At 37.0% G+C, this 19,424-nt stretch overlaps 2 protein-coding genes across 2 annotated transcripts in view; one reads left to right on the forward strand and one right to left on the reverse strand.

Moving 5' to 3' along the window:
* GRM5 (glutamate metabotropic receptor 5) overlaps nucleotides 1-19,424 on the reverse strand; it is a 668,354-nt gene that overhangs the window by 562,534 nt on the left and 86,396 nt on the right. The gene's annotated exons all lie outside the window — the stretch shown is intronic.
* Nucleotides 2,935-19,424, forward strand: part of TYR (tyrosinase) — a 90,389-nt gene continuing 73,899 nt past the window's right edge. Inside the window, exons 1-2 of the mRNA XM_004434096.3 lie at nucleotides 2,935-3,765; nucleotides 11,937-12,153. Coding sequence (XP_004434153.1) covers nucleotides 2,935-3,765; nucleotides 11,937-12,153 — 1,048 coding nt within the window. The remainder of the gene's footprint in view (nucleotides 3,766-11,936; nucleotides 12,154-19,424) is intronic.

Here is a 19,424-nt window from a genome sequence, read left to right on the forward strand (position 1 = left end):
AATTTTCATGTGATTACATCAAATTCTGCTTCGAACTCTTCAAGGACTATGATCTCATCCATATATACACCTCCATACTTATATCACATTTTCACAGTTTCAGGGGGTACAGCCACTTTAACTGTCCTCAGGATCCTCAAACATGCCATGCTTCTTCCACGTCGGAGCCTTTGCATATGATATTCCCTCTACCTGGAACGCTCTCATTCCAACTGTTCTCCTCTTCATCAAAAAGACTTCTATTAATCTTTCAAGTGTCACTTTAGATGTAACTTCTCCCAGAAAACTTTCCTTGTCTATGCCTCATGAGACTAGATAGGTCCCTCTGTCATCTTCCCTGATAACTCTCTTTAATTTTCTTTTATAGTAACTTAGAAAGTCACTTAATCAGGAAAAAAAAGTTACTTAAAATATACAGAGTTATGACTATTATTAAAAATTACTAAAATTAAAATATTATTTTTATACCCTATATGCTTCACAAAGGTAGAAATCTCTCTGTTGTGCTTACTATAGCATCCCATCTCTCAGCATATACCTGATAATTGATGCTCAATAAATAATTTTTGAGTATTTACTGAGCCCCCAATTCTGGTTAATTGAGTATTGTATTAACTCAGGTGTTAATTCATACAATAATTTCCCAGAGTGGGATAGGACACTTTCAAATTCTGTAAACTAGAAAGAGAATATACATCTAGAGTTCAGGGAGAAACCAGTCTGAACGGGATTTGATATTTAAGAAGTGTGTATTGATAATAAGACTGTCACACGTATGGGCCAGAGGAGATAGTGTCCTATAATCGGGCATGGTAAAGAGGTCCATCAATTTAAGGAAATCAACCTTATGAAGGAAATTAAGAGGACAAAGTACATTTTAGCAATTCCTCTAAGCATGCTCCGAAGATTATGAAAAACAGACTTGGGAGAGTAGGCACAGAAGGCCAGTGGCATGATGGAGGCTTTCTAAGTTATTCGCTGGGAAGCCTGATAGGGGGGTAAGTATAAAGAAAAATTCTTAATTAAACTGAACATGAGAAGTTGAATCTGTCTGCAAAGAGATGGAACAGAATTACAAAAGGCCACACATGGTTATACGTAGTACAGAAGCAAGAGTCCGCAGGGACAAGAAGCCCTGTGTTAATCTCTTGGTGGCTCTGAAAAAAGGAAGAAGTAAAAAGGTTAAGCCTCCTTGTGGAGATCATGTGATGATTTCCTGATCCCAGCCAGAGGCAGCATTTCCATGGAAACTTCTCTTCCTCTTCACCCACACACTGCTCCTTCCACCTAAAAAGGCTGCTTTGAATCTCAGAAGAGCTGTCTGAAGGAGCCTTGAAGTTTTTCTAAATAACAAGACAAATTCCAGCAGAAAGGGAAGACAGCAGAGAGGTGACATTCCAGCACCACAGATAGTGGCGACCTTGCCTAGATCCCCGCCGCTGCTTTCAGCAGAGCTTTCGCTTTCTTTCACTTGTTCTTCAAGTTCAGGGACCACCAGCTTTGCGTATGGAGCAGGATAAGGAAGGAAGGCTCAGAGGGGCAACTTTGATCTGACTACTTTCATCCTTTAACTCTTCAACTCAACTTAGTTCTAACCACTTAGTTTTTAAAGCACTCCGTGGATCGGTCCCAGGTTTAACTTCCTATAGTGTGAGGGTCTATCTGAATCCACCGCTCCAACTCAGCAGATGAAACAGCTACCACCTCTACAGTTTTCCCTGCCTGAAGGATTGTCTCCGTTCTCATTTGTTTTCCAACTCATGCCCGCCCTTTAAGATTTTCCTCAAGGGGCACTCCCTTGACAAAATTTGAATACTATATTCCAAAATTATGCTATCCTTTCTGGTATTCTCAATTCACAAAAACGTCCCCTCCATTAAAATCAGGTGTACTTATTATCTATACTACTCATTTGAAAACTAGTAGTGGTTTCCTTTGAAAACTAATCTGGTAAAATCATATTTTTATCCATGCATTTTAATTTATCTAGCTCACTATACACATGGAGAAAGAATTCCTGAAAGAATTTAGATGGTAATAAATATTTCTGGAATAAACGTATTGAGCCTTATTCATTCACCCACTAAATTGAGAACTCCTTTGCAAGACCATGTTGCAAACAAAATTTCAAATAAGTGTTTTCCATAACTTATGAGTGAAACAAAATGGCTACAGCATTTAAAAAAAAAAAAGTTTCCTTTGGAATATTGGTTAGTAAAATTCCCCACAATAAAGCAGACCACTCACCTATCAAAGTGACCTGTCTTTAGTAATAGTCAGAAAATGAGTGGTTAGAGAGCTAGAAAGCAGCCAAATGCATCAAGATAATCAGAGAGAAGTATCAGAAAGGTTTTTTTCTTCTGATACTTTGCATAAAATAAAGAAACTGCAATATAATTAGATATAAGAAATAATCTCTAAGCTCTGGAAAAAATTTCTTTCCGCAAAGCTGAGTTCTGCAAATGCTGTGACCTATTTACGGTCTCTGAGAAACAACCACCTTGCACCCATCATCTCTAACACTTGCTGACCTTTCTTCATAAGAGAAGCTCTATTTCTGACACTACTTGTCATTTTCAAATTCAAATCACTGTTAATTTCATAGTCGATTAACTGAGTTTACTTAGATCAGGCATTATTATTATTATCATTATTATTATCATTATTCTAACCCTAAGAATTAAACTATTAATGGTGAATAGTGTTTCTCACTTTAATATAGGCCTATCTCACTGGTGGGATGCATGCCAGCTTCAAAGAAAGGTTAGTCATGTGCTTTTCAGAAGATGAAAGCTTAAGATAAAACTGAGAGTATTTGATGCTGGAGCTGGGAGTGGTATTATATAGGTCTTAGCCAAAACATGTGATAGTCACTGAGTAGCTGCAAAGAGAAGTGTGTGGCTCAATTAACCAGCTCAAGCAGACCTTGTGAGAATGAGAGGAAGTATGCTTCTGGCTGCTTTGTACTGCCTGCTATGGAATTTCCAGACCTCTGTTGGCCATTTCCCTCGAGCCTGTGCCTCCTCCAAGAACCTGATGAAGAAGGAATGCTGCCCACCATGGAGGGGTGACTGGAGTCCCTGTGGCCAGTTTTCAGGCAGGGGTTCCTGTCAGGACATCCTTCTGTCCAATGCACCCTCTGGGCCCCAATTCCCCTTCACAGGGGTGGATGACCGGGAGTCTTGGCCCTCCGTCTTTTATAATAGGACCTGCCAGTGCTTTGGCAACTTCATGGGATTCAACTGTGGAAATTGCAAGTTTGGCTTTCGGGGACCAAACTGCACACAGAGGCAATTCTTAGTGAGAAGAAGCATCTTTGATTTGAGTGCCCCAGAGAAGAACAAATTTCTTGCCTACCTCACTTTAGCAAAGCATACTACCAGCCCAGACTACGTCATCCCCATAGGCACCTACGGCCAAATGAATAATGGATCAACACCCATGTTTAAGGACATCACCATTTATGACCTCTTTGTCTGGATGCATTATTATGTGTCAAGGGACACACTGCTTGGAGGATCTGAAATCTGGAAAGACGTTGATTTTGCTCATGAAGCACCAGGTTTCCTGCCTTGGCATAGACTCTTCTTGTTGCTGTGGGAACAAGAAATTCAGAAGCTAACAGGGGATGAGAACTTCACTATTCCATACTGGGATTGGCGAGATGCAGAAAACTGTGACATTTGCACAGATGAGTACATGGGAGGGCATAACCCAGCAAACCCGAACCTGCTCAGCCCAGCATCCGTCTTCTCCTCTTGGCAGGTAAGGTGTGCTGGATATACAGTATCAGAGCATAAAGGAAGCTTAGCAATCGCTCCTTCAGGCAGGTCTTCATAAACCTCCCTTCCCATAGCTCAGAGACCTTATATTTGTCCTCTATAGCACATTTCACAATTGTAGTTACATAGATATTTGTGTGGTTATTTGTCTAATATCCTCTACTAGGTGACTGAGCTCTAAGAAATAAAGAGTACTTGGCTCATCACTGTATCTCCCAGCACCTAGGATGGTGCCTGGGAAGTGGTAAGAACTCATTAAGTATTTGTTGAATGAATGGATGAATGAATATTTTGATAATTAAATAAATAAATGATCTGGGTCAGTGTTTCTCAAGTTTTCTTCACAATACATTTTATACAGTGTACAAATTAAGAATACAAATTCCTGACCCCATCCCAGACCCATTGAGCAGAATCTTCAGGGGAGGGTCCCGGGGAGGCATCATTTACTAGATGTCTATGGTGATGATTATCATCAGGAAAGTTTGCGGAATATTGATGAGATTAAATCTTCATTTTTTTTTTTTTAAATATAAGGACCCTGAGGCCCAAATAGGTAAAGAAAATAGCTAACATTTATTGAGTATTTAGCATGTATGAAGCCCTGTTGCAAGTGTTTTTACGCATTAACTCATTTAATACTCTTACTAAACTTTCCCCATCTTATAGATTAAAAAACTGAGATATAAAGATATTAGGTAATTTGTACCAGATCACAGAGCTAGTAAGTAGCAGAGGCCAAATTTGTTCTCAGATAGCCTGGCTACATGACCACTCTATACTATTTCCAAGGACATGACTGCTAGTAAGTCGTTAGCCAAAGGATCTGGCCCATTCTGTCTCACTTTTTTCACCAGGCTGCAGAAGAAATTAGCTTTTTTTCCTAAATATGTGCAAATCTTAGAGGTACAAGATAAGGGATTGCTATTTTGCAACTTAATTTCTATTTCTCCTATTCTGAATTTTCCACTCTGTATTAGGGGCAAAAGGTAACCAAAGAAATATGCTTTTAATTATTTATCACTTTAAAATCATAAGGTGGAAGGAATGCTTTTCCATCTGCATTCCAAAAATTTCTAATACAGCACTTTTGACTAGCAATGCTTTATGGAACTAAGCCCAATATTTAAATGGCGCCTTGCACTCTGCAGTTTTGAAATGTGGATGGCTTCCCACACACCCCTCCAACTAAGTTCACACACCTTCAAAATGGAGACTTTTGAAGCTCATGGAAAAATGGCCACTGTGTAATATCTAGTGTTACTAATGTCAGCTATTTCCCAAGATTAATGAGTGTATTTGTGCAGGAAAGGCTGGAAAAAGTGTGCTTGAAAAAAAAAATCTATTTCCATAAGCCTTCAGACCTCCTACCTTAATCTATAAAGTACAAAACTTTGATCTAGCTCTCATATCCTCTGTTACTGCTTAAAATACTGCTAAGCTTGGATGTGGAATTTTCTGTCAGTTATAATGCTTTCCTTATCCATACAGCTTCACTCAACCCAGAAAGGCTGGAAGATGACCTAAATTATCAAAAAAGTTACAACATCCACATTCAAGCTTAATAGATACTAATTGATATTTAATTACATGAGATGTATGCTACTTAGTGATACCCAGAATTATATTTGTCATTTTTTTCTAGTCATTTATTGATTATTGAGTGGAAAATTTTTGCTCTTTTTTTATGACTATGGCTAATTTTATTTCTACTCTTTCTTTTTTGTTTTTTTTAAATTTTTTGTTTATTGAAGTAACATTGGTTTATAACATTGTAAAAATTTTGGGTGTACATCATTGTACTTCTATTTCTGCATAGATTACATCACGTTCACCACCAAAATACTAATTACAACCCATCACCACACACATGTACCGAATTATCCCTTTCACCCTCCTCCCTCCCCCCTTGCCCTCTGGTAACCACCTAAATAAAACTTTCTGGGTCTAGTAGGTAAACCCCAGATTGAAGTTGTTAGAACATTAGGTTCAATATTGTTCTATGATTAAACTGCTGTGCAGTAATTGGTGTTAAAAATAAAATTAGGAAATATAGTGTACAAAGACCTTTGAAGAAAAACAAGCAAACAACAGTTTAAATACGGAAGGTGAAATGAATGAACAGACATGTCCACCTACTGTGAGTAGTGTCACCATGTGAGGTGACACACCCAACTCTAGTTGGCTGTTTCCATTCCTTTGCTCAGCCGTTCTGGTTACAGTCCTTTAAAAATTAAGATTGGTTGTTTATATTGATTTAATTCAGCAGTTCTCAGTATCTAAATCACTTAGAGAGCTTAAAAAAAATTTCATGGACTCCACCCATCTAACTTCTGCTGGAAAATCATGTTCACATGGTCCACTGTGAAGTCCAGGCATCTATATTTTTTAAACCTTCTCATGTGATTCTTTTGTGCAGCCAGCACTGAGAATCACTGATTTAATTAATATGGAAATTGCTTTGTTGTCTATTTTACTTTACAAACTCAAGTTATGTAATAAACCCACTACTAGTTTAAATGTTTTTGCCTGAATTGAACACTCAAGTCAAGACCTGAATTATTTTGTATGAGGTGAGAACAAATAGCCTCTAGAGTCAGTGAGTTCATCAATACCTTCCAAATTAGCTGAACTGATAGCCCCTTTGATACAAAGCCTCCATTTTTGTCTTGATTTCAGATATTTTTTACTTGACACAAAAATAGAGTTTATAGAGATTCATAGCCTTTATTAACTTTGAGCTAAGAGACCTTCAGTGGTGTCTAATGTGCTGCCCACATTTTGTAAAAGAAGATAGGCCCAAAAAGGTAGGATGATTTGCTCAAGGTCACACAGCTAAGGATTAAAACTCAGTGCCTCTGACTCCAGTGTTATTTCCCTATTAATAAGGAGGCATTTAGGCTCAGAAAGATCAAATAAGCCACTAATTTACGGGTATAAAATTTGACACATAGTCACTTTGACTCCCTTAAATTTAGTTGCACAGACAACCGGGGCAGATATTCTGATGTTGTCCTTTTCATCTACCTTATAGTGAAAATATTCCATTAGACTTTTACTGATCCACATCCCTTCTCAGGTGAAATTGACCCTCACCCCTTTGCGCTATCATTACACTTGGTACAGATTTATATCATGGCACCTATAACTCTTTATGTAGAATTTTTTTCAAGCCTATCTTTGTCTAGCAGACTGTCAGCTGCTCCAAGGTAGAGACCATTTCTAATTTATTTTGGTATCCACAGAATCCAGGACCATAATATATACATGAAATGGGCTTTAAAAATGTATGTTGAATTGAACAAAATTAAAAATCACGGAAATGTTAGCTCCAATGTTAACATACATTAAAAATTAAACTCTGGATGGCTGGATTTCTAGCAGCTTAGACCATACTTCTTTATAGCACTGGATCGCCAAGACCAAGGATACAACAATGCCAAGAGAAGCAGTGACTTACCCAAGTTTAGAAGAAAACACTTTGCGGAGTTCTCTCTGGGCTTCTATGTGTATGTGTGCGTGCATGCAACAAAAGAGAGCGCACAATAAAGATGATCAGCAAAGTTATGACGTATCTAAGTGTTAAGTGAGAGTAATAATATTTACTGGTAGGCTTTTCTATTAAATAAAATAATATATAAAAAATTCATGTACATAATGTTAGCGGTTTTAGAAAGCTATTTCTCTTATATTCAGAATTCACATCTATTTTGTATGTTTTTTCATTTCTTTGTTAGTTTAATGCCAAGAGCTTTTAAAGTTTGTCATCAATTAGCACAGTTCATTATTTTTGGAGATGGGAGTGCTTAATAACATTAAAGTACAAATAGCTGTGCTCAACACAATTAGATCCAATGTTATAAGCTAAGACATAAAAAGAAAAGTAGATCAGGACTAGCTGTCATGATGGATGAAAATAAAGAGAAAAAACGTTTCCTGGATGATAGACATGAGTGAAATGTGGTCTGGGAATTCACTCATCAGGTGAAAAGCACATCACATGGAAGCAAAGAGTAGGAAGAAAAAAAGTCACATTTCAGCAGAGAGTCATGGGTTTCAGGTAACCATGGCAACAGCTCAGTGAATAACAGCTTCTCTCTTTTCTTTATGAAAAAGATTCTGTGGAATGTCATATGGTTTACATTTTTTTTTTTCAAATAAACCTTTAATGCCATAATAGAATCTTTGCTCCTGAAAGTTTTTAATAAGTGGTAGTTTATTGCTATTTCTGTAAATTTAAGAGAACGCTATCTAGGTTCACCTTCTCTATTAATACATCTGTTTCTTCTTTCTGACTGCCTTTTTTTCATTTGACTTGGGACGCTTGATTTTTTTCCCCCATCGTATGTTATAAATCACTTGCGTTGAAACTGAAAACGAACAAATTCCTCCTCAGAAAAACTCTGCCACTTACCAGATTCTACCTCTGCCACTTAACCAGATGATACTGGACCAGTTATTTAGAATCTTTTGTCTTTCGTTTCTCTCAATAGAAAAAAATGGGGTGCAATTGTCATATATGCTTGTTTTCTGTATTAATGAAAATATTAAATGGAATGGAAAGCAGAATAATGTAGTGGAAAGGGTGTAATCTTTTGAGTCACATAAACGTGAGTTTCAGTGGACTTTTGTAACTTACTGAGAACAAGATCCTGGACAAGTTACTTAATTATTCTGAAACTTTTTCTTTAAAATTAGAATAATATATCTTAATGCATCATTGTGAAGGGATTCAATGAAGTCTATTGATGTAAAATGGCTAGTTTAGTATCTGACATATTCTTTGAGTTCCATGTGTGAAAATTATTATTATAATATATCTTTATATGATATATCAATTTAGTTACTATAATAATGAATATTCAACCAACGTTATAGAGCCAGAGTTAAAAACAAGTTGGTGACCTGCCCAATGGTCTTGTATTCAGTAATAATATAATAGCTGTCATTATTAAACACTCTATACCTGGCACTATATACTAAGTTCTTTACATCTGTTAAATTATTTGATCCTTCATAAAAAATTGTTATAATCCCCATTTACAGATGAAAAATTTCGATATACAGAGAACTTAAGTAATTTGCCCAAGGTCATATAGCTAATAAAGAGTTTATAATGGAAACCACATCTAACTGCAATCTCCATGATCATAACCACAGTGCTAACAATTTCACCTCCCCTGCCTCCCTTTCTCTGTCAAATATAAAGATGAATATTTGGAATTAAGTTTTCCAAATTATTTCTGGAACTGAGATATATTTCCTTCTTGTTACTAATACATCCAGTCATCTGAACACTTCGTCACTTGGCAGTTGGCATGTCAGCAAAAATAGTTCCATTCAAACCTCTCTAATTTAACTGAGTCTGCTGTAGGAGTCTCTTAAGCAGTAGGGTCTTTTGAAAATATCCTGAGATGGTTTATTGTTCAAACAGAATGAAAATGATTTCACCTATGTACCTGCCGTGATGGCTAGTTAGTCGACATTAGAAAGCAATCCAATGTATAACATGCAAATGTTAGGTTAGCTTTATTCAACCATTCCTAAGCCATTTACAAACAGTGATAAATGTAGTGGATACAGCTCTGGAATCATGAAGATGGTGTGTTAACGCTCTATCTCTGGCTCAAAACATCCTATGACCTTCAACAAGTCACCTAACAGTTCTAGTTCTCAATCATGCATGGATAATAGGATTGAAGAATGTCGTGAAGTATGAAGAAAACTAGAAACTGACATTTGCTGAGTCAGTAGCTTTGATATTTCATGTTATTATTTTAGTATATTATCAATATAATAGATATAAATAATGCTTTGATATACTATACATAATATATTTATTATTTCATATTATGTTTAACATTATTTCATATTACAGTTGAGGAAATTGAGACTTAGCAAGTCTAAATAAGATACTCATTGACACATTACTAGTAAGTGGCCAAGCCAGAATTGAAGCCCACATCTACCTGAATTTGGAGCCCAGTTCTTTTCCAACACACAATGCTTCAATTCATAAGTGATATCTTAGCAACTCTAAATTAAAAGCTTCTCGAAGTGTCTCTCGTTTAACACAGTAGCGGTCATTCCTGGGGGGCACAGCTTATTCAGTTCCATTTGGTGGTGATTTAACTATCTTTTACATTTCTGTAGATGGCAAACTCACTGGAGCAGGGGACTGATAGGATTGTCTTGATTATTTTTAACTGTGGTGCAAACAGTTGACCAGAAAGGCTTTTCACTTTTAAAATATTGTTCCGTGTGCCTTGCCTGTTGTCCATAAAATTATTAATCATAATACAGGGCTTTACATCCTACTGGCTTATTGTACTGTTCCACACTCAGGCTCAGTTTCCTCATCATTAAAATCATATAAACCTACAAGGTAGTTGTGTGAATTTTTAAAAATGTACACAGAGATGTCTTCCTCATGTCTGGGACAGAGTAGGGCCTCAATATAGGTTTAATAAAAATGATGTATTTTTGGAGGGCAGAGGTTGGTACCAATAACAGGACTAGGAAAATAAGGTGTTCAACATGTTTGTAGTTGAAGATTCATTTGTTCATCCATTGATTGTTTATTCATTCATCAAATATTTATTGAGCCTCTATTCTAGGTTCTGAGAATGAACAATAATAGAAAAAAAAAACAAAGTTGTCCTATGGAGATTACATTTTCTTAAGATAGGTGATACTGATTGTTTATCCCGGGAGACTAATGTGAATAAAGTTTAAGTTTGGCAAAAAACTATGTTATCTACACAGTGGTCACAGGCCTCATAAGGGAGTATGTGCCTGTGTGAACAGTCAGTGATGGCAAGGTGGGTTCTCCTGTACTTTATGTTGTGGTTTGATAGCTTGCTACCTAGTTAATTGCTTGCACTGAATCTATGGCATCAATGATTTTAAGACGAAGAATTAATTTATACACTGAGAAAAAAATAAAAATAAATCTGCCAATTAAATTATATGATGTTTTTAATAAATTCGAATTTTTATTTTATATTTATTGAAAGAGCTCCTTTCCACTGACTTAGTCAAATATTTTTGCCATAGTTTACTCTTCCGTCTACATGTAAATGAAACTATAAGCACAAGAATTCAGCGACGGATTCCTAAAACATCTTCGTATTGAGAATCGGACCCTTTTGAATTGCTTTTTAAGTCAGAGTTGACAATGTCTGTTTTTTCCAAAATATTGCCTTGACCTTGAAGACTAGGAATATCAGATCCATGGCAAGAAGTGCTAATGCTTCTTGTGGAGAAGCACAAGCCATGTCCGGGGAAGAGCCGCCGGTCTGACTTTAGCAGTCAGATCACATAATTTGTAAGCAAAGAAAAGAAAGGGTCCCAGATTCAAGATATATTCTGGAGATGGAATTGACAAGACTGATTGACGGTTTAAATGTGAAAGACAAAGGAGAATAAAATACAAGTGATCGCTCACCAGTTTCTGGCTTAAAAATGATGATTTAGGGGCTTCTGGTTTGAGCTGCAGGATGGTTGGTGTGATAGGAAATATAGGGAGAGGAACAGATTTTTGGCTTTTAAATGTTACATTTGAGATGCGTGGGTGATATCACTGAAAAATGAAGTTGGTGATAGATATACAGGTTTAGAGCTCAGAGGAGAGGTTTTGGACTGGAAATAGGCATTAGGGAGTTCTTAGCATGCAGTTGGCATGTAAGCCATGAAACTAGTTGTTATAGCCAAAGGAGAAGATATAGAGAGAGACAAAAGAGAGTGTACAGGCCTAAACTCTGGGCCAGGGCTAGCTTCATGGGCATACAAGTAGTGAAGTCACACATGGATGTTTAACAGATGTTTGTCAAATTAATTTTCTCATCAGATAAATAATTGACAATAATTACATGAAGTAGTTACTATTGTCCCTACTTGATAGATGAGGCTGAGGAAATTTAATTCATTTTCTCAACTGTCAGTGCAAGACTAGAACTCTATTATAGATTTTTAACTTTCATGGTTTATTCTGCAACCCTCAGAAAGCTGCTTCCTTCAACAGTTTACTCCAAAATATTAATCTCCTGATGAGGGGAAATCCAAATATGGTAATCAGGAATTCCAACCTCCCTACCTTCCCCCTTTGACTTAGAGGTGGCAACAACTCCTATAACATAAAGGTGTTTTGTGCAGATCGTCTGTAGCCAATTGGACGAGTACAACAGCCGTCAAGCTTTATGCAATGGAACTCCGGAGGGACCGATACTGCGCAATCCCGGAAACCATGACAAAGCCAGGACCCCGAGGCTTCCCTCCTCAGATGATGTGGAATTTTGCCTGAGTTTGACCCAGTATGAATCGGGTTCCATGGATAAAGCTGCCAATTTCAGCTTTAGAAATACACTGGAAGGTAATGCCCTTTTTTCACTTACTTTAAATTTCTGTTTTTCTAGATTCATGTTTATAGTCTCTTATCGAAAACCCTGGGCCCAGAAGTGTCTGAGAATTCAGAATTTTCTGAGTTCACTAAGGACATGTGGCATATATACATATATGGCCCAATAACCCTAGCAGAGTATGGGCAACACATCATAACCCCACACATTAATAACTCTTCAGCAAAATGTATAAATATACCCACCATGGCAATAAATGGAGACAATAGGCAGTCCAATGGCCAATAGAGTCAGATTGTTCCACTAAAAGAGTATTGGTCCTCTTTTAAACAAAATAATACATATTCAGACCTTTTTGTATTTTGGAATTACAGGACTGTGAACCTATCATATTTTTCTAAGTTTTAGTATTTTTATCTTGTTTAAAATATTCTGAACACTACACTCTTTGAGGCAAGTCCACTGTTTTAACTGTAATGAGGATAAAACCCTTATGTTAGGTTAAGCCCCATCCCATTATCCTCAAGATTTCTGTGCTTCATCAGAGATTTCTTCTCATCGTCTCTTCTAGGTTCTACTTACTTCTGCAAAGCTCTCAATTTGGCTTGCATTTTCCTGTCAGCACCTGTTCATTCTTCTCTGCCCGACGCTGTCCCAGTCATGAAACCTATCCTTCACCTCAATTTGCATTGTGGAAACAAACTGACAAACAAAACAAACAAATAAACCAAGACCATTCAAGTCACAGATTTCACGGGAGGTTTGGGAAGACATGGGGGGCTAACTTACTGCAAGGCAGACAACTCAAAATTTAGCACTAGACATTCCCCTTCCTAAAAATTCTTTGGCACCCTACCATGTAGACAAACGTTTCTCACTATCCTTATTTCTTTCTCCTTAACTTTTTTTGTTATCGTGTCATCGTGGTTGTTGTTTACCCTCTAACTTCTGTTGCTCAAGTGGGCAGAGTAGTCTCACTGTCTCTTTCATTTCCCTGTGTCCTTTCAACCCATAACGTCAGGGCCTTGCTCTCTCCCAGAAGCAATTTAAACAAAGAAGAGTATCACCCTAAAGAGGAATCTTGTGCCAGCTATTAAAGTAAAAATTATGTTCATCTTCCTAAAGTAATACTAATGATTAACGTTTTTCAAGTAATCACTATGTGCAAGACACTGGGCCAAACATTTTATATAGCACTATCTCACTTAATTCTTACACCCACCCTCTGAGGAAGATGGTATCATTATTTCCAGTTTAAAGAGAGGTAATAGGATCAGAAGTATGAAGTAATTTGGCTGCCATCACTCATTCGGTAAGTGGCCAAACTAAATCTGTTCCTAGATTTGTCAAGCGCCAAAATCCGAGAGTCCTTTCCATTGTACTAGGATGACCCAGAGTGAGTTGAGAGTTTCTTGAGGGTGAACAATATCAAGCTGATCCTACGATAATATAGGAAGGCAATGGGTGGTGCTCAGGAGTCTCAGAGCCTACATGCTGAGACAAAGGCTCACAAACAAGTTGGCAGTCACTATCTGGGAGGATTGGGTGTCCCATTGGACTACACAAAGATTAGCAGCAAGATGCCGAATGCTGATTTAAGGACATTGCAAAGTGGGGCTCCATCCTTAAGGGAACTGGAGTAGTTTATAGGTTTTTCAGACAGATTTCCTAGCAATGAAAAAGCATGAAGTTTGTTATTAAGGAACATGGGCTTGTCACAGAAATAAAGTAGGGGAGACTCACTTCTCTAGGCCTCAAGTCAAAAAAGAAAAATGGTTGGAGCTGTGTCAGCTCAGCCAGTGGCTTTCAAATAAGTTTGTAACGCACAGAGTGAGTAGAGAACACCAGGTTTATTGTAAATAATTTGCTACCACAGTCATGCACTGCATGACAACGTTTTGGTCAACAATGGACCCCAATACGACGATGATCCCATAAGACTGGTATTGTATAGCCTAGGTGTGTGGTAGGCTATTCCATCTAGGTTTGTGTAAGTATCCACTCTGTGATGTTCACACAATGAAGAAATTGCCTAGCGACACATTTCTCAGAACATATCCCCATCATTACGTGATGCATGACTGCACTAATAAATTATGTTTGTGAATTACTTTCTTTTTTTTCCAATAATTTATTGTCATTCACACATAGTCTAGGACGCTTTATTGAGGAGGAGAGTAAAGGCATATCATAGCACATTATCTGGCACATATTGGTGTTCAATAAGTATTTGATAACTGAATACATAAAAAATATCTAAAGCACTTCAAATTGGACCTAACCCACTGTTTAGCTTAGCTTATCTGTACCTGTTCAATAAAGCCCATGTGCTGGTGGGAAAATGTTAGAAAACATTGATCTGAGCTATCAACAAGGGGTTTCCTGACCAGGGACACATTTTTTACTCTTTTCTTTAAACTTTTGTTCGGATAATTTTAAGCTTACAGAAAAATTGGAACAATAATAACAGTACAAAAACCACACATATATCCTTTAGCCAGATTCACTTATTGTTCACGTTTTATCTTGTTTGCTTTCTTTCTCTCTCTCTCCCAATCTGAACAATTTGAGGGTAAATTACATAGATCAGAACATTTACCCCTGGATATTTCAGTGTACTTTTCCTTAGAATAGGAATATTCTCTTACATAAACACAGAAGAGTTACCAACTTCAGTAAATTCCATATTGATATAATGCTTTATTCTAATATAATGCTTATATTCCAGTTTTTTCAATGGACCTAATAATATTCTTTATAGCATTTTCTCTCTGTAACAGAATCCAGTCTAGGGTGGGGTAGTATTTAGTTGTCATGTCTCTTTAGCCTTCTCTAATGTGAAATAGTTCCACAGCCTATTTGTTTTTTTAATGAGGTTGACATTTGAGGGAAATACAGTCCCTCCCCCCATTTTTAAATAGAATTTTTCTCATTTTAAATTTGTCTGGTATTCCCTCACAATTGGATCCAGGTAATGCATTCTTAGCTAGAGTTCTACATGGGTGATTTTGTGTCTTTCTAAGAGGGAATCACATCTGGAGGCATATGATGACCATCTTTCTCGCATTGGTGATGTTAATTTGATCACCTGCTCCAAGTGTGGTCCCATTTTCCCCCTGCATAGTTACCTTTTTTCCCCCCTTGCGTTTAATAAATTGACTACGTGGAGGCATTTTTTTAAGATTATGCAAATATTCTGCTTCTCATTACAATTTTCTCCTGCAGTGACCATTCATTGGTGGTTGCAAAACGATGACTTCCAACTTCAATACTACATTTACATTTATTAGCCAGCACTCAGGATTCTACTGTTAGCAAAAGCCCTCCATTCTTTCTATCTATCTATCTATCTATCTATCTATCTATCTATCTATCTATCTATCTCTCTCTCTCTCTCTATCTATCTATCTATCTATCTATCTATCTATCTATCTATCATCCATGGTATGAAGTAAAGACTTCCAATTTTTTCAATGGTATATAGTTCATTATGGTGCATAATTATCTTGGTGCTCAAATGGTCCCAGATTTTACCCATTGGCATACCTTTAAGCTGATTCTTATTTCTCTGTTTCATATCCCATCTTTTTTTAGCACTTTCTTTCTTTCTAGTATAACAAAATATTCTAGTCCTCTTATACCTACACTGCTCTAGGCTTAGAATCAGCCATATCTCCAAGAAACATTGGTTCCTTTCAGTGGGAAAGGATATTAGACACAAAGATCTGGGAACAAGTTTTGCTCACTGGAGAGACACATTTTATCTCAAAATGGGATAGGTTGGGGATGTAGGTTGTCTTGGCCTACAAGGAGCACTCAAGTATATATAGCTGCGAGAGGAGCAGGACAGGAGAAGCAGGAGCAAAGGCAACCATCGCTCTCTGCTCCTTCAATAAATGCAGGTAGAATTGAATTGTTGGTTTTGGTTGAACCTCATAATTATAGCTGCCATTTTTTATTTGGGGACTTGTGAGAGGTGTATAATGTACATCCCGTAGAATAAATTTTCACAGCCAGTCCTGGGATGCAGGCGCTGTTGCATTTTCATCTACTGAAGCTGTTTATGTAACCTCAGCTTTCCTCTTAGATTTAAATCCTGAAATAAATATTGAAGATGTGTAATTTGTGAATTGCATAAAAGAGATTCATGTTCTTAGATAAAGCAAAGAAAAATAAGTATGCATTCTAAAAGGTAGTCTTCTGATTAGGCTAAATAGTTGGTCCCATGAAGTATGGGCTATTAGATTCGAAGAATAATCTTCTCATGTGCAAATCTCTGACTACCCATTGTGTCTGGTACTTCACAGTGTATCATGGTGCTAATGAAAAATTAGCACTGGTATGTGAGTTAGCAGGTGAGGAAGAACTGGTAGTTTAGTGAACTGGTTAAAGGCAATCAAATTGACTGGAATTTGATCCAACACCACCACTGCCCAGATGTGTTACCTTGAATAAGTTATTTTACTTCTTGGCTTTAGTTTTATCATCTGTAAAATGTAGATAAGAATAGTAATTTATGGGGTTCATATAAGGATTAAATAATATAACATATGTAAGGAACCTATAACATTTCTTCAATAAATGGTAGCTATTATTATGTTAAACTTGGATTAATTATTGACAACTTAGTTATCATTCATTAATTTTTCTGAAAGTAGCATAGAAACCAAGTATAGACTGAGTCCTGAGAAAATAGATCATGATGGGCTAAGTACAGCTGAAAAATAGGGAGAAGGAAGGATGGAAAAGAAAAATTCTCAAGGTATACCTAGAGATAGATAGCTTTTCGGGATACAAATAGGTTTTCAGGGAGAATTCTCAAAAACAAGGAGACAACAAAGAGCAAAGGCAGGCTTTGTTACCCAAAAGGGAGGAAGGTACAACATGAACAACTCTAATTTAATGGTGTGTTCCCAACCCTAAGCACAGTGGAACTTAGGATCATGGAAACTTATAGTTGGAAGACACTTCTCAATGTCTTCAGTCCAACATCCCATACTGTGCTGAGATGTACACTATGATAGTATCCCTGTGTGGGCATTCAAGGACAGGGATTAACCTACTTCACAAAGGAGAACAGGAAGTTCTTTAGGTTGAGAAAAATTTTAATTCCATTCAATTTAAAGAGCCCTCCATGATCCTGGTACTGTGGGAAATTATGGAAGTACAAAGACTTGCAAAAGTAACTATTACCCAATTTCTGACCTCAAGGAGCTTACTAAGAGGAAACACTACATGAACACATGAGGAAATCACAATATGATGGTCTGTGTAAAATGAGGTAAGAACCCAGAGATAAACCAGAAATACTTCCCAAGAAGGTGAAAATGGAACTGTATCTTGAAATATCAATTATTTCTCACCAAACAGAGAGGAAGAGGAAAGGCAAGTCCAGCAGAGGGAACAACATTTGCAGTGGAACAGACGTGTGAAAGTGTGAGATGAGTTACAAAAAAATGAGAAGTTGTATATGGCTATAATATTAAATTTGCAGTAGGAAATAACAAGAGGTATAAAGAGTTTAGAATATACCATGTATGCCAGTGTTTCTCAACCTTCTGTGGAGGAAAAAAAAAAAGGCATAGGCCCCTAAGAATGTGTCCACAGATCCCTAGGGAATTAAGAAACTAAAGTTTTCTCTATTTAAATGTTTTTCATATCTTCCCTGTGAAAGAGATATATTTGAAAATCTAGTGTTTAAAAATCATGATACAATGTTCATATCTTCAAGATTATGTCCACATATCTTGTTTTGTGAAACACTTCCATAGACAATGGGAGGCATGAGAGGTTTTTAAACAGGAAATCTATATGATCCTATCTACATTTCAGAAAGATATGAAGCTAGTGGCCTTAGCAGAAGAATGCAGAAAGATTAGTCAATGAGCTATTGGGAGGATGATGAATGGTAAGGGCTAGTTTTAAAGTAGGGAGAATGAGATGATGAAGAGTTGCTTAGAGTGTAGGAATTCTTGTATACTCTAGAGTACGGAGTCTCAGAAGCTCTTGGTGACTGAACATGAGGCAGAAGGGTGACTAACATATTGAGGATGATTCTGAAACATCTGCCATGGATTTCTAATAATTGGTCCTTGTTTTGTCTTCTTAAGCTATACACCATTTAAAAATCTAGTTTATCTTCATGTAACAGCTCTCCTGAAAAAAATGCTACTATGATTTTCTATAACATTTTTTCTCGCTGCCCTTCAACGCTTTCTATTTTATTGTGACTGCCAAACACATCACTTACCTCTTGGTTTGCCAGGGTTTCATGAGGAGCAGTCTAGAAAGTGGTAAATGAGCTCTGGACTTTAATGAAAGATAATAGAAGTTTTGAAACTTTGAATGAAGTTTTAAGGTAATAGTGTGCATATTTGAAGAGAAAGGCCGGTGGCCAATCACAATGAAGTCTCAAAGAATGACCTAGTTTTCAGTCTCCCTGCCTGAGAAATGGACTTTCTTAGAATATCCAGAAATGATCGCACTGACTCAAAGAATAAGTTCAGCTGAGACTAATTGTGTAAACCACAACGCCAAGGAGATTATTTGGGGGGGGTGAGAGATTCTAGTAATGGGAAGGCTCAAGTCCTCTCCTGTATATCTTTACCAATTCTGATGGAATCAGAAAGCTGAGTAGCTTGGTATAGATTTGTGTACACCGACTCAGAACAGAGGTGGACGGTTTTGAGAGAGAGTTCATCAAGACCAGGAAAAGCTTTCCAAGCCTGGGTTACCTAATTCCCCAGAATTATCACTTTGCCAACATTTTTGATCTTCTGATCAGGCAATGATCCTGATCATAATAATAACAATAAAAATCTCTAGGTGTAGACATTCTCATTTCTCACGTTATATTATTTAATCTTCACAACTGTCCTGTGATGTTTAATATTCACTGATTCAGCTAAAGCACCATCTTCAGTGAAGTAGTTATTCCAATGAGTTCAGGAGACAGTCTGTCTCCTTCCAGTTGAATCAGCTGATTCAATTCATTTGATTCAAAGGATAACCTTTTTTCTCTTTACTCCAAGTTCTCAGGGCAAATGGGATCCTTTCTATAACATGTAGGGAATTCAAACAAGCATCTTGTGTATTACTTTCGAGGTGAGTTTGCTTTGAATGTGATTCTTTAACCAGGAGACAAGGTTACCTTTTTTAAAAGCCTGAAATAAAATAGGGACTGCTACATTACGGAGAAGGCTGTATGGTTATGGATGTATTATTTTAAGATATCTAGGGCAGAAGCTGCTCTCAGGGAAGAGTTAATACTTACGTACTAAGTCCA

This window comes from Ceratotherium simum, chromosome 7, assembly GCF_057802395.1.
Source record: "Ceratotherium simum simum isolate JZ-2026a chromosome 7, ASM5780239v1, whole genome shotgun sequence".
NCBI lineage: Eukaryota > Metazoa > Chordata > Mammalia > Perissodactyla > Rhinocerotidae > Ceratotherium > Ceratotherium simum.